At 43.3% G+C, this 24374-nt stretch overlaps 1 protein-coding gene across 7 annotated transcripts in view; it reads right to left on the bottom strand.

Moving 5' to 3' along the window:
- Positions 1 to 24374, bottom strand: part of PIK3R6 (phosphoinositide-3-kinase regulatory subunit 6) — a 94411-nt gene that overhangs the window by 14327 nt on the left and 55710 nt on the right. For 6 of the 7 annotated variants that reach the window (XM_073559679.1, XM_073559674.1, XM_073559672.1 and 3 more), the window contains 10 exons: positions 23185 to 23276; positions 12085 to 12153; positions 11830 to 11962; positions 11668 to 11737; positions 6422 to 6605; positions 6003 to 6147; positions 5557 to 5640; positions 4714 to 5125; positions 1547 to 1652; positions 1138 to 1257 (listed from right to left, as the gene is read on the bottom strand). In XM_073559679.1, the coding sequence (XP_073415780.1) occupies positions 1138 to 1257; positions 1547 to 1652; positions 4714 to 5125; positions 5557 to 5640; positions 6003 to 6147; positions 6422 to 6605; positions 11668 to 11737; positions 11830 to 11962; positions 12085 to 12153; positions 23185 to 23276 (1415 nt within the window). The remainder of the gene's footprint in view (positions 1 to 1137; positions 1258 to 1546; positions 1653 to 4713; positions 5126 to 5556; positions 5641 to 6002; positions 6148 to 6421; positions 6606 to 11667; positions 11738 to 11829; positions 11963 to 12084; positions 12154 to 23184; positions 23277 to 24374) is intronic. The other variant, XM_073559677.1, reaches the window with a different exon arrangement.

Here is a 24374-nt window from a genome sequence, read left to right as displayed (position 1 = left end):
CAAAGATACCTGTGGAGCAGGGCAGCAGCGGTGACGATGCGTGCTTCAGAGTATCAGGACCTGAAGCACATGACTGCTGGGGGCATGGCCTAAGCTCCACAGAGCTAGGAGCTGCAGGGAAACTCCTAGAAAGGTAACTACAGGACAATGTTACCAAGGGGCATAGACAGAGACATAAACCAGATGAAGCCAGGGTCAAAACACAAGATAGCAATACAGTACCAAAGGGTTAGACAGAATGGATAGTCAGGACATAGCAATAGATCAGAAAACCAGAACGGGCAATAGACGGTACAATAGGGACAAACTGTAATGGAGTAACGATAGCCGAGCCAGGAGGTCAGAACCGGAGAAGACAATAGGACCAACGCGAGAGACGGAGTACAGAGTGAGGGACAGACCGGGTCATACACGGGAAGCAAACAAGCAACGCAGAATACACGCACACAGGGGTCAGACACACCAGAACAACAGTATAGCTGACAGAGAACCCTGGTAAAGAGTGAGTATAAATACCCCTCCCAGATCCAGAAAGAGGCCACGAACACTTAACCCTTTGAGTGCAGGGCAAGAACCCTGTTCAAACCATGACACCACTCTCATGATCTACATGTCTCACATTGGTAACGCCACCTTTCACTTATAATAAGCGCTGTAAGCAAATTCTCGGGGAGATCTATGTCCGGCCCATAGATCTTAACAGCTCATTTACATATTAAGAAAAATGTGGATTTCTTTGGAATAAGACTTCTGATTGCAGATATCAAAGTATCATTTTATTCCGCATCCTATGACTTAAATGCCCATATCGACGACTTAGGAGGGTTAATCCAACTGACACTTTTAATGAATGATTAGAAAGATCTGATATTTTGTGAGGATTTAAATAGCAAATTGAGTTTCATTAGTTGTTAGTATGACAGATTAATTATTATTAGGACAGTATGTTAAATGAATAGACATAACCAACCACTAGTATAAATCTATCATGCTACTACCAAGAATGCCAAACCAAGTCTGAAAAGAAAGCTCTTCTCTGTATTTGTAAAGCCTTGTAAGAATTCTACTAATGGCCTTATATTAATAGATCCATCAGCAGTTGTCTCCTGGTAGAGGAAATATGTAAGATTATCTTACCATAAGTGCAAGTTTGGTGATTCTTTCATAGAGCGTGTTAATGTTTTTGTCATACCACGGATCCACCTGACCCAGGTAAGTGCTGATCTCACACATGTCGCTCATGGCAGCCGTTTCCTCCTATGAAGAAAAATAATTTTTATGGTAGGACTCTCATTATTGTCCACCAAACCAAAAGCAAAGCAAGGAACACATAAATCCATAAAATGCTACATATGCAACTGCAGCCTGTAGCCTTTTAGACATACAAGATAAGTAGTGTCACAAGGGATTAGTTAAAAAACTGCATGACAAGCAAAGAGCAAAGTTTTCCATTGGATTCTGGATGGAGTCTTCAGTCTCCACTTTAAAACAATTAGCTGGAGGTTTGTATACAGCCTACATACTTTGCTATATAGATATAACTCACTTTTACCATGTCGTCTGATGTATCAGTCCGTTCTCCTTGGATAGGAATACAATAAAATTGAAGATTGGCTTTCAGGGTCCGATGAGGCCTCCTGGCTTCTCTCTTTCTACAAATAAATATTATTATTCACTTTAGTTCAACTTTTTTCATTACATACGGACATATTTCAATGTATTTTCTTGGCCAAATGGTGCTACAGAAGCCTTAAATTCTATACAGTTATCGTTAACCAGTCCAATTAAAGCTTTATATCTGTGTCTACGTATGACCCTCACAGCTAATAAATACCACTAACCTAACACCCTTTGGCTTATAATATTAGTGGACAACAACCAGTTAACCAATGCTACTCGTAACCTAAATTGGCAGACCTGTCACAAATTTTGATGACCTGTCTTCAGAATAAGTCATCATTTTCAGATCGATTGGGTCCAACACCCGGAAATCCTCACTGATCAACTGTTTTAAGTTCTGCTGGCAGACAGATGTAAATATGAACCGTAGCTGCACTGCATAGCCTTATTCATTGTGTAGCAGCCACTGCAGAACAGCTTCTATTTAGGAGAGGAGAATGGCAGAGTAGGAGCTGTTCTGCAGTACAGAGCAGCGGCTGCAAATTGCAGCTCCAATCAATATGTTTGCATCCAGTGGCCGCCATAGCTTATAACAATTGATCCTTAAGAGTTTTGGTTGTCTGACTCCTCACTGATCTGATGTTGATGACCTGATACTGTGACTGGGCAACACCTTTAACAAGGTACTAAAATTTCTAGGATTGCATGTATTCTTTTCATTTGTTCAGTAGAGTCAAGATCACCACAATACTGTTCCATGTAGCCCTGAATTTTTAATGCGTGGTTGTCCATATAGTTGTGTCACATTTGCCTGTTAATTCTATGACATTACAGACAAGTATCATGATTTCAAACAATGTTAAAAGACTACACAAGTGGTTAAAGGGAATCTGTCACCCTTTTTTTGGTCTTTCAGCTGCCGGCATAGACATCGGGGGCTTATCTACAGCATTCTGTAATGCTGTAGATAAGCCTCCGATGTAACCTGAAAGAGAAGAAAAACACGTTATATTATACTCACGGAGGTGGGCGGTCCGGTCTGATGGGTGTCGCCGTCCCGTCCGGCCCCTCCCTTCTTCATGCGATGACGTCCTCTTCTCCCGTCCTGTAATGGCTGCGGCGCAAGCGCACTGCTCTGCCCTGTTGAGGGCAGAGCAGAGTCCTGCAGTGCGCAGGCGTCGGGAGAGGTCTGACGCCTGCGCACTGCAGAATTCTGCTCTGCCCTCAACAGGGCATAGCAATGTGCCTGCGCCGGATCCATTACAGGACGGGAGGGCGTCATCGCATGATAAGGGAGGCGCCGGACCGGACCGCAACACCCACTGGACCGGACCGCCCACCTCGGTGAGTATAATATAACGTGTTTTTCTTCTCTTTCAGGTTACATCGGGGGCTTATCTACAGCATTACAGAATGTCTATGCCGGCAGCTAATAGGGGAAAAAAAGGGTGACAGATTCCCTTTTTAAAGTCGGACTTTAGTCATGTATGACTAGATGGAGGCCCGGTGCTATCGCATCGGGAGGGCGGTAATGTCATAATGGGGGCAGGCTTTGCAGCGTTGACAATCTCTCCCCCAATGTGCTCACCCACCTGTCCACATTCTGTTTCCCCATGTGCTGACTTCTCTCGTATGTGCTCTCTTCTTTGACCTGTGTACCCCACGTGCTATCCCCCTTGTCTGCTGTCTCTCTCCTTCCTGTGCTGTGTGCTCCCCTCATGTGCTGTCCTGTTTGAGCTGTCTCCCCTCTGTGCTCTGTCTCTCTCACCCGTGTCTGACCGTATACAGAACATACCACAGCTCCTGGGCAGGGGAGGAAGCAAAAGACAATACTAACATTACAGCAGGAGATCGTAGAGGATACATTTTGTGAGGTAAAATATTGTTTAAAAACAGTCAGTGAAATATTATACCTCACAAAATGAATCCTCTGTGATCACCTGCTGTAATGTCAGTATTGTCTTTTGCTTCCTCCCCTGCCCAGGAGATGTGGTATGCTACATACACGGTCAGACACAGAATTTTTAAAATGAACTTTTGTTTGTGGGAAAACCCCTTTAATGTGACCGGCTTCCTCTGCCTGTAGACACGTCATACATCTGCCGCCAGGATCAACCGAATGATTCACTGCGCCTCTGCGGAATTTGCACAGGCGCAGTGCGACGGTGTTCCGCTGGTGGTACTGCGCAAGAGGCTGTGTGAGTGTGTGTGTGGTGCGTACAGCGTATAGAGTGTGTGTGGCGTGTATGGCGTATAGAGTGGGTGTGTGAAGTGTGACGGTGTTCCGCTGGTGGTACCACGCAATAGGTTGGTACCAGCAGCAGTTTCCATATTGAGACACATCACTTGGGTGTCCCAATTGTCATGGTTTACTGGGTTCTCGGATTAGGTAGTTGCAGGGTTAACTCTGGCCTCTTTCTGGGTTCTGGGAGACTTTTTATAGCCTCACTGTGAGGCCATTCTTTGTGTTTATACTCTGACCCTTGGCTGAGTGTGTCAGACCCTACTGTGTCTGTGCTTTGTGCCTGTACTACTGTATGTTTGTCTGGTTTTGATCTGATTCCGTCCGCGTTGTGATTCTTGCCTGCCGTCTCTGTAACATCTTTTGCCCGTCCTGGTTAACTGATCTCTTGCTACGTCCTGACTATCCTTCTGACTGCTCCTGTGTACTGCGCCGTACTCTCTGTGTTTGACCTTGGCTTGTGTGACTACGTTTTCCCTGTTACCCCTGTAACATCCTTGGTATCTCCTCTCCTTCCTGCATTTGCCCCCTGGAGCCGCAGCAGCCCGCGCTGTCAGCCCTTACAGCGGCGCTAGGCTCTGCCCACCTCCTCTGACGCGCGGTCACGTGACCGCAGGTCCTGTCTGCCTTCTTTTGCGAGCAGCTAGCTGCTTCAGCACCGCCAGTACCGCTCGCTTTCACTGCTCCCCGGGGTCACGGGCTGTCCCCGGCACCAGACGTCCAGATCAACCTCCTGCGCTGCTGCCTGTGAGTGCCCGTTGGGCAGCTGGTTCTGACACGAATATGGCAGAACAGGAAATGAAAACATTACAAGGCAATTATATAAATAGATTTCCTTGCAACTTCAGTACCTGAAAGAGTAGTATGCCTTTGCCAATCTGCCCAAAGCTCTGTCGTCTCCCAGAATCACCACTCGAGCGGTGGGTAGCTTATCTGGTCCAGTTGGAACCTCTGTACACTGCCCCGAGAGCCTCTGTAGTGTGGCTGCCCGGCTTCCTTTGGGTGCCTTGGTGAGGCTTTGAAGAAGAACAGCTGAATCCACGTCTGCGCCTTTTTTCTTGATACAAGGTTTTCTATATAACTTTACTGATTCTTTCTCTTCTGCCACTGGCAAGTCTCTTTCTATCCCACTATCATTAGACCACACAGAGATGCGGTGCTGTTCGTTGCCTTCTGGGTCCAAAGAGAGTTCTGGCTCCTTGGCGTATTCCGTCTCTGCATCTGTGGTTAGGGTCTCCCGCATGAACAGCATCAGCTCTTTCCCTGGTATTTAGAAGCAAATATTAATAATGTTATCATACATGTGTCCACTGTATTTCGATGTAGCAATAAAGGAGACTACGGTTAAGCAGATCATATAGGTAAAGACAAAGTCTCTATGACAGAAGGCCAAAATTTCTACCTGAAATTATGTAAAATAAGTCATTCTGACAACTGATTGTTCTCAGTGGCGGAAGGGAGCCATAATGTGGCCATGAATTGTGGTGATAATCTGGATGGCACTTCTAGGGACAGCATAGCTGACTTTTATGTAGTTGACAATGAGCTAGTGCCCTACCTCTAGCTGGAGATACTCTTGGGGCAGGGTACATGTCTCTAATATGGATGGATTGAAGCTATCTTCTAATTTACAGAAGTTAGAGGCCACAATATAATGCACATCGTAAACTAAACAGTAAGAAAACCTCCATTACATAGTTGATCGTCGTCAGTCCAGAGATGAACACTGAATTTTGGGCTGGGCAGCGGGATCCTCTGGAGCTTTGATGTAGCTGATTCTGCAAAAGAATGAAAAAAAGTGAAGACTTAGAAATGCAGCCTAGAGCATTCATTCAGGTTACGGCTCGTATTTGTTAACTTGCTTTAGAAAAATGATTGCTAAATTATATGTTTTACCAATTACTACAAGCTATATGAAAGAGTCGGGAAATACTTTAGGGGACAAATTAATTTAGGATTAAAAAACAGTTGGTGTCAAAAGTAATAAAAAAAATACGTGATATGAGATAGGACAATTTGAGCTAGTGACTTAACAAAAACCTTTAGAGCTTTATAAAACCCCAGACATTTGTCTAAATGGCATTATGGGTAAGCCAACTCTACAAGGATGCAGTCGAATACTGAAGAATATCCAGACTACCTTCTTGAGATGAAATGATTTTCTTATAAAGCTCCTGCAACCGTTCATTGTGTCTCTGCCTGGTGCCAGCACTCTCCTGTTCTCCACGCTCCACCACCGATAGAACTTCTTGAAACCAAAGTTCCACCTCATCAGCGGATTTATCCTGGAGAAAAAATAACAAAGTGAATGGATTCTACTATCATGAAAGTTCAACAAATCGTCTTAATTTAAAGAGTTATTCTCAATGATCCGGTGATATCTAGCAGTTCAGTGGACATCGGACACCTGTGACCCACAACCCATCCGGAGAACGCAGTTCTTCAGCAGTTCAGTCAACTATCTCTTGCATCGAGAATTTCAGAGCCATACTCTTAGGAACAACCTTTGATGTTGGGAACAACCCTTTAATACACAACATGAATGCCGCAAACGCTTACCTTCAGCACCTGTTGTAGCAATTCTATGTCACAGTCTTTCCCATGTGCGGCCTGAATACAATTGATAATGACATAAGTCATACACGATACAGGCGAGTGAGACATCTGACTGGCTTGAGTCTCACGTAGAAGTGTATTACAAACAGCCTCCGAAACCAGTGCTGGATCCAAAAACAGTAGCACCCTGCAAGCAACATATTTCTTTACTATGATAATCATCTTGTTTTATACTATTATTTATTATTTAGAGCACCATTGATTCCATACAAAATATAAATTACAGTTAACAAACTAAGAATGACTGACTGGTACAGAGGGGAGAGGGGCCTGCCTATGTTCACTTACATTCTATAGAATAATGTGAAAGGAGACAATAGGTTGGGTGTTTGCAGCAGCAGCTCCGGTGGTGGTGAGGTGACCGCTTCGTTGGTGGTGAGATGACAGCGGGGTTTATTGCAGGTTGTAAACTGTATTGAAGAGATTGTTTTTCAGCGTCCGTCTGAAAGTTCCAAATTTGGTGGATAATTGGACGTGTTGGCTCACAGAATTCCAGAAGATTGTGGATACTCAGGAAAAGTCTTGGAGGCGATTGGGTGAGGAACGTACGATGGTGGAGGAGAGAGAAGGGTCTTAGAAGGACCAGAGATTATGTGTGGGAATATATTGGTAGATGAGTTTGGAGATATGTGGAGGAGATAAATTATGGATAGCTTTGTAGTTTGACCTGGATACATTGGGGAATTGGAAGCCAATGAAGGGATTTGCAAAGAGCAGAAGCAGAGGAGTAGTAAGAAAAAAGGTAGATTAATCGGGATACAACTTTGAGGCTATGTGCCCACGTTAGCGTTTTTAAACGCTCAGGAAACTGATCCCCTTCCCAGAAAACGCGCGTCTTTTTTCCGCTCGTTTCTTGCGCGTTTTTTGCACAAAAGACGCACGTTTTTGACGCGTTTTTAACACGCGTTTTCTGGGAACATTGGGGAAGGCTAAAAACGCTCAGCAATGCGGAAATGAGCATGCTGCGTTTTTAGCCGCTAAGGCTAGTTTCACACTTGCTTTTTTTTGCAGCGCGTTTTTCCCGCAAAAAAACGCATTGAAAAAACGCATACAAAAGCATACAACTGCTGCGTTTTTTTCAAGCATTTTTATGAGCATGCATGAAAAAAACGCAGCGTTTTTATGCGTTTGTATGCGTTTTTAGTGCGTTTTTACCGCGTTTGCGTTTTTTTCCAACATTAGGTGGCCCCTCACACTAACCCAAACCATGACTTTACTAACCCTAACCCTAACCCTGACCCTAACCCTTAACCAAATCATACTTAACCCTAACCCAAACCCTAAACCCTAACTAACCCTAACCCTAACCCTGACCCTAACCCTTAACCAAACCATACTTAACCCTAACCCAAACCCTAAACCCTAACTAACCCTAACCCTAACCCTAACCCTGACCCTAACCCTTAACCAAACCATACTTAACCCTAATCCTGACCCTAACCCTGACCCTAACCCTTAACAAAACCATACTTAACCCTAACCCTAACCCTGACCCTAACCCTAACCCTGACCCAAACCATACTTAACCCTAATCCTGACCCTAACCCTGACCCTAACCCTTAACAAAACCATACTTAACCCTAACCCTGACCCTAACCCTTAACCAAACCATACTTAACCCTAATCCTGACCCTAACCCTGACCCTAACCCTTAACAAAACCATACTTAACCCTAACCCTAACCCTTAACCAAACCATACTTAACCCTAATCCTGACCCTAACCCTTAACAAAACCATACTTAACCCTAACCCTGACCCTAACCCTTAACCAAACCATACTTAACCCTAATCCTGACCCTAACCCTGACCCTAACCCTTAACCAAACCATACTTAACCCTAACCCTGACCCTAACCCTAACCCCCCTTAACTAACCCTAACTCTAACCCAAACCCCTAAATTCCGTGGTTAAAAAAAAAAAAACGCATATGCAAAAAAACGCATACATGAGCATGCCAGTGCGCACATATGCGCATCCATAGGCTATAATGGCCATTTTTAGCGCAAAACGTGCGCATATGTGCGCATGCGCTTTTTTGCAGGGCCAAAAAATGCAACATGCTGCGTCTGGAAAATACAAACGCACACCCCAAAAAAACGCAGCGCATGAAAATCGCATACATGCGCTTACAAGCGTGCAGGTATGCGCACCCATGTTAAATATAGGGGAAAAAACGCATGCGCACATATGCGTTTTTTTCCAGCGCTAAAAAACGCAAATATGAAACCAGCCTAAGTTATTCCTGAGCATTTAAAAACGCATGCATTGGCACAAAAAGCCAAAAATGCATGCAAATTAATTTGAAGCTTCTTTTAAGCGTTTCTGCAGCATCTGAGCCGGCACAAACGCTGCGGAAAAGCTTAAAAAAACGCAACGTGGGCACACAGCCTTACTGTACACCCGAACATAAAAGAATTACTAAAAGTTTTAAAAGTGGGAGTGAAATAATCTATTAGCTTTCTGTGATGATTTAAACCATCAGTATTGATGTTACTTCCATTATTGAATGAATGAAAGAAACTGTGATTGCACTTTTCCTTATTTATGTTGTGAAAACCCAGATGGATCTCCGAGCAGCTGATTTGCATGAGAAACTTTTCCTAGCCTCACAGGAAAGTTGCTGTCAATTTTCAAGTATCTGGAGAGTGAGCTGTGATAAATTAGATGACTATAGGCAAAGGGTCACTGCACTTACAGTGGGTACGGAAAGTATTCAGACCCCATTACATTTTTCACTCTTTGTTTCATTGCAGCCATTTGGTAAATTCAAAACAGTTCATTTTTTTCTCATTAATGTACACTCTGCACCCCATCTTAACTGAAAAAAAAACTGAATTGTAGAATTTTTTGCAAATTTATTTGAAAAGAATTACTGAAATATCACATGTTCATAAGTATTCTGTCATGATCCATGCTGGATCAGGACTGATGAAAAGCACAGGTAACCTTTTTTTTCTTAACCTGTGCTTAGGTTTGGTTTCTGCCCCCGGTGGCCATTAGGATTATTGCACTGTGGTGTCGTTCAAGTTTTCTCCCGGTGGTGGTGAGCGTCATTGCACTCTAGTTTCTTTAGTTAAGTACACATGATTATAATGCAAGTGTGATTGCTGGCTCTGCTATAAAAGAGTCACAGGTGTTGCAATCAGTGTTGGTGATAGCGTTCATTTCAACCATCCTTGGTGGAGGAAGGAGCTGGAGAGCGTTCCTTGCAGCACTGTCTTAGCCCTGGTGTGGAAGGAGTCATGGGATTTCCTTGTAGCTCTGACAGAGCTTGGTGGCAGCGATTCAGGAGGAAAGCTGCATTCTGGTGGTGGACTCTGTTGCCAGGAGCAAGTGCAACAGAGTAAAGCTAAGTGGTGTTTCCCCGTTTGTGTTTTTCCTTAGTGTGTATTAGTACAGCGGTGGGGCCAGTGCCAGCGCCACCCAGCTCCCTAGCAAGGGATAGGTGTAGGGTGTGCTAGGGCGACAGGTTCCTGATCGGCGCCCGGTGCGGAACCGGCATAGGGAACGTTAGGAGCGTTAAGGACACTGACTCAGGGGAGTGCAGGAGGTCTCCACGTCCCCTTTCCCTATCGCAGGGCCCACCGTTGTAACTGTTTTCCCTTCTCCTTGTCTTTTTGTTTTAGTTACCGGCCTGCGAGCCGTGTCACACAGGACAGTATCACGTGCCGCGTCTTGTTGCTTTAGTTACCGGCCTGCGGGCCGCGTCACACAGGACGGGTAATCGTGACATATTCAGACCCTTTGCTCAGTATTGAGTAGAAGTACCCTTTTGAGCTAGTACAGCCATGAGTCTTCTTGGGAATGATGCAACAAGTTTTTCACACCTGAATTTGGGGATCCTCTGCCATTCTTCCTTGCAGATCCTCTCCAGTTCCGTCAGGTTGGATGGTGAACAATTTTCAGGTGTCTCCAGAGATGCTCAATTGTGTTTAGGTCAGGGCTCTGGCTGGGCCAGTCAAGAATGGTCACAGAGTTGTTCTGAAGCCACTCCTTTGTTATTTTAGCTGTGTGCTTAGGGTGATTGTCTTGTTGGAAGGTGAACTTTCGGCCAAGGCCAAGTCTGAGGTCCAGAGCACTCTGGAAGAGGTTTTCATCCATGACACCTCTGGACTTGGCCGCATTCATGTTTCCTTCAATTGCAACTAGTCGTCCTGTAGCTGAAAAACACCCCCAGAGCATGATGCTGCCACCACCATGTTTCACTGTTGGGATTATATTGGGCAGGTGATGAGCAGTGCCTGGTTTTCTCCATACATACCGCTTAGAATTATCACCAAAAGGTTCTATCTTTGTCTCATCAGACCAGAGAATCTTATTTCTCATAGTCTGGGAGTCATGTGTTTTTTTTTTAGCAAACTCTATGCAGGCTTTTATATGTCTTGCACTGAGGAGATGCTTTGGTTGGGCCACTCTGCCATAAAGACCCGAATGGTGGAGGTCTGCAGTGATAGTTGACTTTGTGTATCTTTCTCCCATCTCCCTACTGCATCTGTGGAGCTCAGCCACAGTGATATTGGGGTTCTTCTTAACCTCTCTCACCAAAGCTCTTCTCCCACGATTGCTCAGTTTGGCTGGACGGCCAGGTCTAGGAAGACTTCTGGTGGTCCCAAACTTCTTCCATTTAAGGGTTATGGAGGCCACTGTGCTCTTAGGAACCTTGAGTACTGCAGAAATTCTTTTGTAACCTTGGCCAGATCTGTGCCTTGCCACAATTCTGTCTCTGAGCTCCTTGGCCAGTTCCTTTGACCTCATGATTCTCATTTGGTCTGACATGCAGAGTGAACTGAGAGGTCCTATATAGACAGGTTTGAGCCTTTCCACATCAAGTCCTATCAGTTTAGTTAAACACAGCTGGACTCCAATGAAGGAGTAGAACCATCTCAAGGAGGATCACAAGGAAATAGACAGCATGTGACTTATGTATGAGTGTCTGAGCAAAGGGTCTGAATACTTATGACCATGTGATATTTCAGTTTTTCTTTTTAATAAATTTGCAAAAATGTCTACATTTCTGTTTTTTTTAAGTCACGATGGGGGTGCAGTGTACATTAATGAGAAAAAAAATGAATTTTTTTGAATTTACCAAATGGCTGCAGTGAAACAAGGAGTGACAAATTTAAAGGGGTCTGAATAATTTCTGTATCCACTGTACATATTAGGAGATTTTGATGAGAAATTAACTTACTTGTCTTGATGATGATTTGCATCCCTTTTGAGGTTTTGTTCGAAAACAACCATCTTTTGATATGAAAAACCTAAAGTATCACATAAACTAGTATTTACTATGCATAATAGTAATTTTAGACATAAGATTTAAACTAGTATGTTGAGGATACAACATATGTACCTGGAACTTTCTTCTCACTCTTTAGTCTCTGTGCGTAGTCCAGACCAATCGTACAATATGGTTTGGGAAGAGTAAGTATCTTTTTGCAGAAAACATAAACTCGTTCATACAATTCATCAGAAATATATGCAGCCTGAAATGTAAATGACAATACATGTAAAGGCTGTGTTTTTTTTTTAGATTTTACATAGTGAATGTTGCAAAAACATTTGTTAGTGGTTAGTTTCATGTATTTCCTGTCACAGTGAACGGTACCTTTGTGATGGCGTACATCAGAGTGTGCAGTAAAGGGATGATATAATGCAGGTTGTCTTCTAGTTCTGCCTAAAGTGAAAGTACAAGTATTGTGATTCACATTGCTTCAAAACATAAAAAATAACAATATTTGAGCTGGCTAGCTTGATGGGGTTGGGTTTTTTTCTTCAAATTAGGAATAGATGTAGGCTTTTGCCATAAATTATGTGATTTATAAAGCATAACATCAAGTGTTTTATACTTAGGATGCTTAGTCAAATTATTCAAAGCCACTTTATTTCATGTGTCTTAGAATTTCACCATTTTCTATTATGACAAAACTTGACTTAGTTATAGTGAGCATTTTTCAAGTAAGAAAACCTCAGTGTTTGATGTCTGCAAAACAGACACATACTAGATAATATTTTTCTTAACAGAGACAGTAGACATTGATCATAATTTCTTATCGCATTAGAAGCTTATTCATATGTCAGATGCTTTATTTCTACCAGCTTCCTTAGTGCACTTGGACTACAGTGTGGTGTATTTTCCCATTGCATCTTTATACAGGTGGATATGGGGTGGTTTGGTTTTGTTGGCATTTGTTTATCCATTGTTGCATCACTTTTGACAATATCTCCAGTATAATCTATTTGTTTTCTTATTATTTTCCTTTTTCATGTTTCCACTTGGCCCATTATAGCATGTCATTGTTAGAAGCTAGTTATCCTCTGTGCAAAATCTGTACATCCAGTCAAGGGGCCCATCTCATCCCTAAAGTTATAGTGTCCATAAGTCCTTTATCTAGATGAGTGCTTTTGCTTAACTAATACAAATCCATCAGAGATCCTGGTTCTGATGGCTCTCTCTGCTCCACTCCCTCTTCCCTTCTCTCTGTGTTAGAGATAACAGTAGGAAGGAGTTTATACATAACTGCAGAGAGGAGAGATACACAGCTGTGCTGATACAGGACAGCAGTTGAAAACAGCAGCCCTCTGGTAAAGAACTTACGTCCTTCTAATATTACTGGGAGGGACACATAGACCTCACATCCAACACTCTATTACTGAAGAGTGTAGCGAGGAAGACCACAACGCTTATAGAATCATAGAATCGTAGAGTTGGAAGGGACCTCCTGGGCCATCTAGTCCAACTCCCTGCTCAAAGCAGGATTCGCTAAATCATCCCAGTCAGATGTCTGTCCAGCTTCTGTTTGAAGACTTCCATTGAAGGAGAACTCACCACTTCTCGTGGCAGCTTGTTCCACTCATTGATCACTCTAACTGTCAAAAAGTTTTTTCTAATATCTAATCTGTGTCTCCTCCCATTCAGTTTCATCCCATTGCTTCTAGTCTTTCCTTGTGCAAATGAGAATAAAGTTGATCCTTCTACAATGTGACAGCCCTTTAGATATTTGTAGACAGCTATTAAGTCTCCTCTCAGTCTTCTCTTTTGCAAATTAAACAATCCCAAATCCTGCAACCTTTCCTCATAAGACAGGGTTTGCAGACCGGTCACCATTCTGGTTGCTCTTTTCTGAACTTGCTACAGTTTGTTGATGTCTTTTTTAAAATGTGGAGCCCAAAACTGGACACAGTATTCCAGATGAGGTCTGACCAAAGAGGAGTAGAGGGAAATAATGACTTCACGTGATTTAGGCTGTATGCTTCTGTTAATACATCCTAGAATTGCATTTGCCTTTTTTGCTGCTGCATCACACTGTTGACTCATATTCAGTCTGTGATCTATTAGTATACCCAAGTCTTTTTCACATGTGCTGTTGCTTAGGCCTATTCCTCCCATTCTGTATATGCTTTTTTCATTTTTATTGCCCAGATGTAGTACTTTGCATTTTTCCCTTTTAAAAACCATTCTGTTAGTTGCTGCCCACTTCTCCAGTTTATTTATATCTTTTTGAATCCTCTCTCTCTCTTCTCTAGTATTAGCTATCCCTCCTAGCTTTGTGTCATCAGCAAATTTAATCAGTTTACCCTCAATTCCTTCATCTAAATTGTTGATAAAGATGTTGAACAATACAGGGCCCAGGACAGAGCCCTGTGGTACCCCACTTGAGACATTCTTCCAACTGGATGTGCAGCCATTTACGACCACTCTTTGGGTCCGATCACTAAGCCAGTTATGAATCCACCTAACAGTTGCCTTGTCCATTCCATACGTAGTCATTTTTTCAATAAGGATTTTATGAGATACTTTGTCAAATGCTTTGCTGAAGTCAAGATATACTATATCTACAGCATTTCCTTGATCCACCCAATCAGTGATTCCGTCATAGAAGGAAATTAAGTTAGTCTGACATGACTTATTAGTTACAAACTCATGCTGACTGTTTAATCACTTCATTCTTATCCAGGTACTGACATACATGTTGTTTAATAATTTGTTCAAAGATCTTTCCTGTATAGAAGTCAGACTCACCGGCCTATAGTTGCCTGGGTCCACCTTCTTCCCCTTTTTGAAGATAGGAACATTTGCTCTTCTCCAGTCTTCTGGGACTTCTCCTGTTCTCCAAGAATTTTCAAAGATTATGGAGAGGGGTTCAAAAATTTATTCTGCTATCTCCTTCAGTACTCTGGGGTGTAATTCATCTGGACCTGGAGACTTGAATTCATTTAGGTTAGCTAAGTGTTTCCTCACTATCTTTCTGTTTATAGATATCCTGGATTCTTCTATTCCCTTAATAGGACAGTGAAGAACAGTTGATGTTACATTTTCTTTCTGAGAGAAAACATATGCAAAATAGGAATTTAAAAGTTTGGCCTTCTCAACATCCTGTCTTACCATTTCGTCATTTTCATCCTGTAAAAATCCTATAGCATCTTTGATTTTTCTTTTACTTTTGACATATCCCCAAAATCCTTTATTATTGCTTTTGACATCTCTTGCAAGCCTCAATTCATTGTCAGCTTTAGATAATCTGATTTGTGCACTGCAGGTTCTGCAGACAGCATTATATTCTTCTTTAGATATGCCTCCCTCTTTCCATTTTATAAACATTTTTTTCTTCCTTTTTAGCATGTGCTTAAATTCTGTGTTCATCCATCCTGGCTTCCTTAAATGCTTCCTATTCTTCCCTCTTTTCGGAATTGTTAACAATTGTGCTTTGAGAATTTCATTTTTCAAGATTTCCCATCCTTCCTGGACATTTTTGTCTTTAAGGATATCCAGCCATTGGATCCCTCCAATTCTCTTTCTGAATCCCTTAAAATCTGCCTTTCTGAAATCTAACCTTGACGTCTGAGTCTTCACAGGTCTTCCTCCTCTAGTTATCCAAAATTCTAACATAGCATGGTCGCTACCTCCTAGGGTCCCAGCCACTTTTACCTCCTCAACCATTTCCTCCCTGTTTATAAGGATTAGATCCAAGGTAGCAGTTCCCCTTGTTTTCTCCCCTACCTTTTGGAAGATAAAGTTGTCAGCAAGAGAGGATAATAATTTCCTTGACCTGTTAGTTTTGCCTGAGAGAGATTCCCAACAAATGTCTGGATAGTTGAAATCTCCCATGACAACTATGACATATTTTTTGGAGAACTTGGCCATTTGATGCATAAAGAGTTCATCCATATCTTCAGCTTGCACAGGCGGCCTGTAGTAAATGCCTACAATGGTGTCCTTTCCATTGTTCTGTCCTTGTATTCTTACCCAAACAGTTTCCACAGAACTCCCAGTCTCTGAAGCTTCAATCTCTGTGCAGATATACGCGTTTCTAACATACCATGCGACACCTCCTCCTCGTTTATCAAGTCTGTTTCTTGCAAATAAGTTGTATCCTTCTAGTCTTGTATTCCAATCATGTGTATTGTCCCACCAAGTTTCAGTGATTCCAATGACATCATATTTCTTTTCCTGTGTTAGTAGTTCCAATTCTCCTTGTTTGTTGCCCATGCTTTGTGCATTAGTATAGAAACATTTTAGTTTGTGATTGGTTTCTCTTTCTCCAATATTTTTATTAATTAGATTCTTTTGCCTTTGTTCTTCCTTTCCACTTCTAATAGCAGAGTTCTCAATAGCATTTGTCAGGTGTATGGCTTTTTTTGGTCTTTTGCTTCCCTTCCCATGTTGTTCTAGTTTAAAGCTCTCCTTACAAGTGTAGCAAGGCGACATCCAAATACATGTTTTCCAGTCTTTGTAAGGTGCACCCCATCTCTAGCAAGTAGTCCATCGTAAAGGTAATTCACTCCGTGATCCACAAATCCAAATCGTTGCTGATGGCACCATCGACGTAGCCAGTTGTTCACCTGCAGAATCTTATTCCACCTCCTTGTTCCATGGCCATCCACTGGGAGGATGGAAGAGAAGACCACCTGCGCTCCCAGTTCTTTCACTTTCTTGCCTAAGTCTTCAAAGTCTCTGCAGATGGTTTCCAGGTCGTTTCTTGCGGTGTCATTTGTCCCCACATGTAGTAGCAGGAATGGGTAGTCATCTGTAGGTCTGAAGAGTCCTGATATCCTGTCAGATACATCTTTAATTTTTGCACCTGGAAGACACCACATTTCTCTTGAAGTTATATCCTGTCTGCAGATAGCGGCCTCTGTTCCTCTCAACAGGGAATCCCCCATGACCACCACTCTCCGTTTCTTCTTCACAACATTTTTCTTTCTCCATCCAGGAGGACTCTGAAGGCGTACAAGGTTGCTGTTTGTGGGCAAAGTATTATCCTGATGTATTTCTTCATCGTTTTCCTGCGTGAGAGCCTGGTACTGGTTCCTGAGAAGTATGGGTGCTGACTGCCTCCTGATCCTCCTGCTTCTCTGGGTCATATGTCTCCATTCCTCTGTTTCTTCAGGTGCACTTCGAATTTCTTCTGTTTCTGTAACATGAAGAGATAATTCTGCTCTGTCTAAGAACTCTTCACCTTCCTTAATGATCTTCAACGTAGCTAACCTCTCTTCGAGATTTTGCAACTTTTCCTCCAACAGGGACACAAGCTTGCATTTGTGGCATGTGAAGTTTGGCTTTTCCACTGGTAAGTCTGTGAACATATAGCAAGAAATGCAGCTCACCAAATGGCTCCTGGCCTCTTCCATATTGAGATTTCTTAAAAACGATGAAAGATGAGCCAAAATTTGCACGCCAATAGGTGCGCGGTTTTCCGATTTCCTCTTTTCAGCTGCAACGGCCAAAACCCAGTGATCGTTGAGCTCACTAAGCCAGTTATGAATCCACCTAACAGTTGCCTTGTCCATTCCATCTTGCCTATTTTTCTGCGAGAGACACACAGACTTCACATCCAGCATCTATTACTGGAGGGATACACATAGACCTCACATCCAGCCTGTATTACTGGGGGAGATATACAGGCATCACATTCAGCCTATATTACATAGAGAGACATAGAGATCTCGCATCCAGCCTGTATTAGTTTGTGTGTGTGTGGGGGGTAGAGATATAAAAGCTCATATCCAGCCTATATTACTTGGAGAAGAACACATGTTTGGCATTCAGGAATTCTGGTAGGTGCGCATTGGAAGGATCCAGCGGAAACTAGAGTGACAGAGTAGATGCGCGGGACACTCGGATATAATGCAAAGCAAGAATGTGTTGCTGTCTCCATTTTACTAGGAGAGAAAGCAGACCTCACATCCAGCTTACATTACTGAGAAAGACACATATACCTGATATCCAGCCTATATTACTGGGAGAGAAACACAGAGCTCACATCCATACCTTTTAGTTTATAGACACCAATGTAGGGGGTCTGCATATTATCTATGGTGATATTTCTATGTGATTAACTTACTTAGCATTGGTTGTTTGTATATCTGGGAGAGATATGCAGACCTGATATCCAGCCTATATTACTGGGAGAGACACACAGACCTCACATCCAGCCTATGTTACTGGAAGGACATACAGCTCTCACGTCCAACCTATATTACTGGGAGAGACATTCAGACCTCACATTCGCCCTATGTTACTGGGAGAGACATGCAGACCTCGCACCCAACCTATATTACTGGGAGAGACACACAGACCTCACATCCAGCCTATATTACTGGAAAAGAAACACAGAGCTCACGTCAAGCCTATATTACTGGGAGGGACATAAAGACCTCACATCCAGCCTTTATTACTGAGAGGGACACATAGAGCTCACATCCAGCCTATATTACTAAGAGGGACACAGAGCTCACATCCAACCTATATTACTGGGAGGGACACACAGAGCTCACATCCAGCCTATATTTTTAGGAGAGGCACACAGATCTCAGATCCAGCCTTTATTACTGGCAGAGACACAGACCTCACCACCAGCCTTTATTACTGGGAGAAACATGCATACCTGACATCCAGCCTACATTCCTGGAGGAGACATTTCCACAAGAAACGTTAAGAAAATTACTAACATATAAAAATCTTTTTTTTATCCATTTCAAGGTATCAATAGCCGTTAAAATGGACCTTATCAGCTGATTCATGCTTCCCAAACCATGAGCAGCATGCATCAGAGCCTGGTCTGCATGATTAGTTTGTCCAGCATGTATCAACTAACAGGTTCTCTGTAAAGAGATTGTCCCCTTTCACAAAAACTTGGTTCCTGGTTGCAGAATGTTATAAATAAAATATGCTTTAGTCCACTTCCGAGGTCTGGCATCAAGTTTCTGGTGCTGCTCCTGTGTTTTGGTATTGTCTGTGGCGTTGATGTCACATTGACAGCGCGTCAGTCAATCAGTGAACCGCGGACAGTGAGTAAATTGTGTTTGTTTTTTTAAATAATATTCTAAATATTTTTAGCTGTCATGCTCCTAGTAGTTGTTCATACAGATCTTATCAGTAGCTACTAACATACTGTTGCTGGACAAGAGAGTTGCTTTCTTTAGCAAAACCGGAGTTAGATAGTATCCGGAGGTTACAGTATTAAGACATCATTTTTTTTGTTTCTTTCTTCCTGTTTTCAAGCAGATCTCTTCTTAGTGACCAAAAGTCATATATTCTGTCCCGTAAACTAAGCTCTCTGGAAGCTTTTGCTTCCACAACTCCGAGCTTTCAGGAAATGCAAAACCCCAAAAGACACACCACAACATTCTACATCTTACAATGTGTGGAAATACTACATCTATTGTCCTGCCTGTATGACAATTACAGTAATTGTTAGTGGTCATACCGTCATCCCCCTGAGTCACATCGCTCTGTCATTACCTATAGTATGAGAACCTTGCACACCTAGACACCCACACGCTCTCTGACTCTATTCCACCACTGGCATCCATATCCTCACTCCATGACACAGACAGTGCCACTGTTTTCTACAGTGCCACTCTTGCATCAGCTATTGACACGGTCGCCCCTCTCGTTCATGGCAGAGTGCGACGTACCAACAGACAACCCTGGCACAATAACACCATTAAAAAGCTCCGGCAATTGTCCAGGGTTGCAGAGCAGCGTTGGAAGAAAACAAATTTGCAAGACGACTTCACTGCATTCAAACAGGCAACACTCGTTTTCAAATCTGCCCTCATCTCTGCTAAACAGGCGTACTTCACAACCCTCGTATCTTCCCTATCCTACAACCCCAAACAGTTATTCATAACTTTTAACTCCCTCCTCCACCCACCTCTGCCCCCTCCAACCTACCTCATCTCTGCTGAGGACTTTGCCACAAACTTCAAAAATAAGATCGACCAAACAAGGCAAAACTTCATTGTTCACCCACCACAACCCCTTTGTATACCAGACCAATGCCCAAACAACATAACCTCCCTCTCCAACATCACTGAAGGGGAGCTTAATTGTCTCCTCTCCAAATCACACCTCACAACCTGTGCACTCGACCCCATCCCACCTCCTCCCCAACCTCACCATCACTCTTATCCCATCCAAAACCCACCTCTTCAACCTATCACTAACTTCTGGTACCTTCCCTTCTGCTTTCAAACATGCCACAATCACGCCTATCCTTAAAAAGCCAACCCTCGACCCAACCGCTATGTCCAGCTATCGCCCAATATCGCTGGTCCCATTCGCTTCCAAACTCCTGGAGCTGCACGTCCATGCTGAACTTCCTCCCACCTCTCATCTACCTTGCTCTTTGACAATTTACAATCTGGTTTCCGCCCCATCACTCCACTGAGACAGCCCTGACCAAAAGTACTAACGACCTACTTACAGCCAAAGCGAACGGACAATAGTCTATACTCCTGCTTCTAGACCTGTCCTCTGCTTTCGACACAGTTGACCACTGCCTCCTACTACAGATCCTCTCCTCCTTTGGCATCAAAGACCTCGCCCTATCCTGGATCTTCTCATACCTTTCCAACCGCACATTCAGTGTCTCCCACTCCCCCACTACCTCCTCATCCCACCCTCTCACTGTTGGAGTCCCCCAAGGCTCAGTTCTAGGACCTCTACTCTACTCAGTCTACAGTATACACTTGGCCTGGGGCAACTAATAAAGTCCCACGGATTCAAATACCACCTTTATGCTGATGACACTCAGATCTACCTCTCTGGCCCAGACGTCACCTCTGCTGTCCAGAATCCTGGAGTGTCTATCAGCCAAATCATTCTTCTTCTCCTCTTGCTTCCTCAAACTCAGTATGGACAAATCTGAACTCATCATCTTTCCCACATCTCACAGATCTTCCTTACCTGACCTATCTATCACAATTAACGACATCACACTTTCCTCGGTACCAGAAGTCCACTGCCTCGGAGTAACCCTTGACTCTGCCCTGTCCTTCAAACCGCATATCCAAGCTCTTGTCACCTCCTGTCGCCTCCAGTTTAAAAATATCTCCAGAATCCATCCTTTCCTCAACCCTCAATTTGCTAAAATGCTTGTGCATGCCCTCATCATCTCCTGCCTCGACTACTGAAACATCCTTTTCTGTAGCCTCCATGCTAACACCCTTGCACCTCTCCAGTCCTTCCTTAACTCTGCTACCTGACTAATTCATCTCTCTCCTCGCTACTTCTCCGCTTCTCCCCTCTGCAAATCTCTTCACTGGCTCCCATTCCCTCCGCGTATCCAGTTCAAATTACTAATACTGACCTACAAGGCCATCTATAACCTGTCTCCCCCATATGTCTCTGAACTAATCTACCGATACCTTCCCTCACGTAATCTCCGGTCCTACCAAGACCTCCTTCTCTCCTCCACATTTATTTGCTCCTCACCCAACCGCCTCCAAGACTTCTCCCGAATTGCCCCCATCCTCTGGAATTCTTTGCCCCAACACGTCCGACTATCAACCACATTCGGATCCTTCAGACAGAACCTGAAAACCCACCTCTTCAGGAAAGCCTAGAGCCTGCAATGACTACCTCCTCACCACTACTGGAGATATCATTTCAACCAACACCGGTACTGCTGCAACCCCTCAACCTACTCCTTCCCCACCATCCTGTAGCTTGTAAGCCCGAAAGGGAAGGGTCCTCTCCCCTCTGTATCAGTCTGTCATTGTTAGTTTGTTCACTGTAAGTGATTTCTGTAATTTGTATGTAACCCCTTCTCATGTACAGCACCATGGAATCAATGGTGCTATATAAATAAATAATAATAATCTATTGGGTTGCTGCAGAGAACTTGCTGTTAATGAATCAGTGAAGATTAGATATATGCCACATGTTCACAGGACGGGATTAGATGTGGTAGTGATAATGGGTTAATTCTGACTTCCTGCTACTTGATACTATTTGTCTAGAAGTAGCTATTCACATAATTTTATTGCTAGTTGGAACAGGTGACCATCTAATGTGTACCCGATTAGGAATTAATCAACTTTCCTCTGATTTTAAATGTTGAGTACAAAAAAGGTTTGGGCTGTTGTATTTTTATATTCCCAAACTGTTGTGCAACAGCTTGTTCCTCTTTCCCTATTGAGCCCAGCAGCATATGTATGGGGGTGTTGGATGCAAAGGTTGTCAGCTAAATATGCATTCATATGAGAAAGTGTTAGGCTAGTTTAAAATATCAAGTGAACCCCCACCAATAGATGGAGGATAACCGCTGATCACTGAGGTCTGACCTGAGACCCCCAGCCATTCCTGAGATCTGTGCTCTGGTACTCTGAGAACTGGTCTCAGCTGCCCCGTCTTGAATGGAACCGGTGTGTGCATGCTCAATTTCTGCTCCATTCATTGCCAGACATAGTGGAACACTTTATTTGGCTGTCTCTGGCAGTCCCATAGAGAATGAATGAACAGGAGGCCGAGCATGCGCACCCAAGCTATATTCAAGGCAGGACTGCAAAGCGTCAAGTTCTTGATGTAGAGTCCAGTGATCGGACCTCCAATTATCAGAAAGTTACTCCCTATCCTGTGGATAGGGTCTAACTTGTTTTTTGGGACTAACCCTTTAAAGGGATCAACCCATCCGGGAAACATATGGCATATAATTAGGATTTGTCATAAAAACCTGGGAGATGTAGGTCTCGGGATGCTCGACAATTTCTAGAGCTCCCATAGAAATGAATGTAGCAGCAAGTTCATCATATATGACAGTAGACAATGGGTTGCTGTTCACTAAATAGATGCAGATGCCAGCGGCACCTTTGGGCATTATGACAAATCCTGTTGATATACCATTCATGCCCAGGATCAACACCTTTATATCACCAGGGAATGGAAACTGTATGCTCTCTGGTTTATTTGGGACTAAATGATGGATATTCCACTCACAGATGGGTCATTGGGGAGGAGAACTGGGTCATCAGGTACAGAATCCTACCCAGGAAATTTTAATTTCGCTACTGGGTTACTATGCCCAAGGCATGATGCTATTGGGTCAGCAAGGATTATATGCTTTCCCACTCGATTGTCGGCCATAAAGTCTTGCATATAACAACTCTGAAACATATGACATCTCACTATTATACAGTCCCCCTATTGTAAAATGTAATATCTGACAGCTTACAATTCTTTTATTTTCTATAAAATGTACAGTAATTGTCTTCTATACTTAGTCTCTTCCTCCCGAAATGTGAAAAGTAACATGTTGGCTTTTGGGAAAGACATTTGTAATATATAGCATAAGCCTCAGCCGAATTTCAATTCCTGGATTATTAGAACTAGACATCGCGTGGACGGCCTTTGTGGTTTACCATGTGTATCATAATGAATGGTTCTCTGGAATATAATGTTGTCATTATCGAATGTTCATACCTTCTCCAACTCTTTAATGATAACTCCAACCATAATGCTGCCACTGTTTGGGTTCCGGTCCAAGCTCTTGTGCAGAGTCCATCTCAGCATTCCTGTCACAGAACATTATAAGAACATAGATCACATTTCTGAAATGCTTAATGTCCCACCTATCTCTTGACAAGTTCTACCAACCAATCATTATAAGAATTTGTCTTGGAATCCACTCTGCTGCCCCAAAACTAGCAGAGCCACTGGCAAACCAATCTTTGTTTTCTTACAGACCTGAAGGCCTTGTCTCATGATCTATCTTCAGGAGCACAGCATTCCCTTGTCCCAGCTTGCTGTCACACTGCTGACCTAAAATTGTGCGCAGTGGCACTGAAGCTGCCATGGATCAGGAGCAAAAAGCATGATTCACCAATCCTGGCCAGCTTCAGAGCAGTCACTACAAGCTTTATAGAGAAGAGCTTGTAAGCACTGCACTTCCTACCAAGGAGGTGGTCACCGCGTATAGACTGCGGAGTTGGTTGGTATCCAAAGCAGCAAGCAGAAAAGAATGAAAAATCAGGTATAGGAGGAGAAAGGAGGCATGAAGAAATGGAAAGTGAATTGCAAACTTGCTTATTTTCTCACTATGTACAGTTCTCTACCTAACTTTAAACACGAGAATAAAAATTTAGGGCACAGTCCAAATTAAATGAGTCATCCAAATGCACCAATTGTAATGGGACCAGCCGACCATCTTATGTGTACAGGGGACTTCCTGACTCTCACCTGACATGATGTCGGGTTAGGGAAGGATGAGGCAGTTGAAATCTCATTGCTAGAGATGAGCGAAATGATTGGCAGGACCCTGGTCCAGATCAGTACTCATTGGCCCATGGAAGGGAGCCCTGCTGACTGCATCCTACCTGTTGGCGTCTGTGGCTCCACGTTTTCCTACAACTCCAGGCCTGCTAATTAAAAGAGCCGATGATGACAGTATGACCTGGACCAGAGTCCTGCAGATCATTTCTCTCATCTCTACCCGGTGTCTTATTCTTTTGTTGCCAGGGAAGACAAGCTGCTGTCAAATGTGTCTGACAGCAGATTTCTCCTTTCTCCACAATGAAAACACATATCTGGTCATACAAGTAGAATGCTCATTTGTATGTGCTGGGAGAGTAGGCTGTCTGCTGAACGAATGTTTGTCTGACAGCTATCATGTG

The sequence above is a fragment of the Dendrobates tinctorius genome, unplaced genomic scaffold, assembly GCF_039654945.1.
Source record: "Dendrobates tinctorius isolate UK_male_01 unplaced genomic scaffold, ASM3965494v1 ptg000014l, whole genome shotgun sequence".
Taxonomy (NCBI): Eukaryota; Metazoa; Chordata; class Amphibia; order Anura; family Dendrobatidae; genus Dendrobates; species Dendrobates tinctorius.
This window is presented reverse-complemented; position numbering and strand designations above follow the sequence as displayed.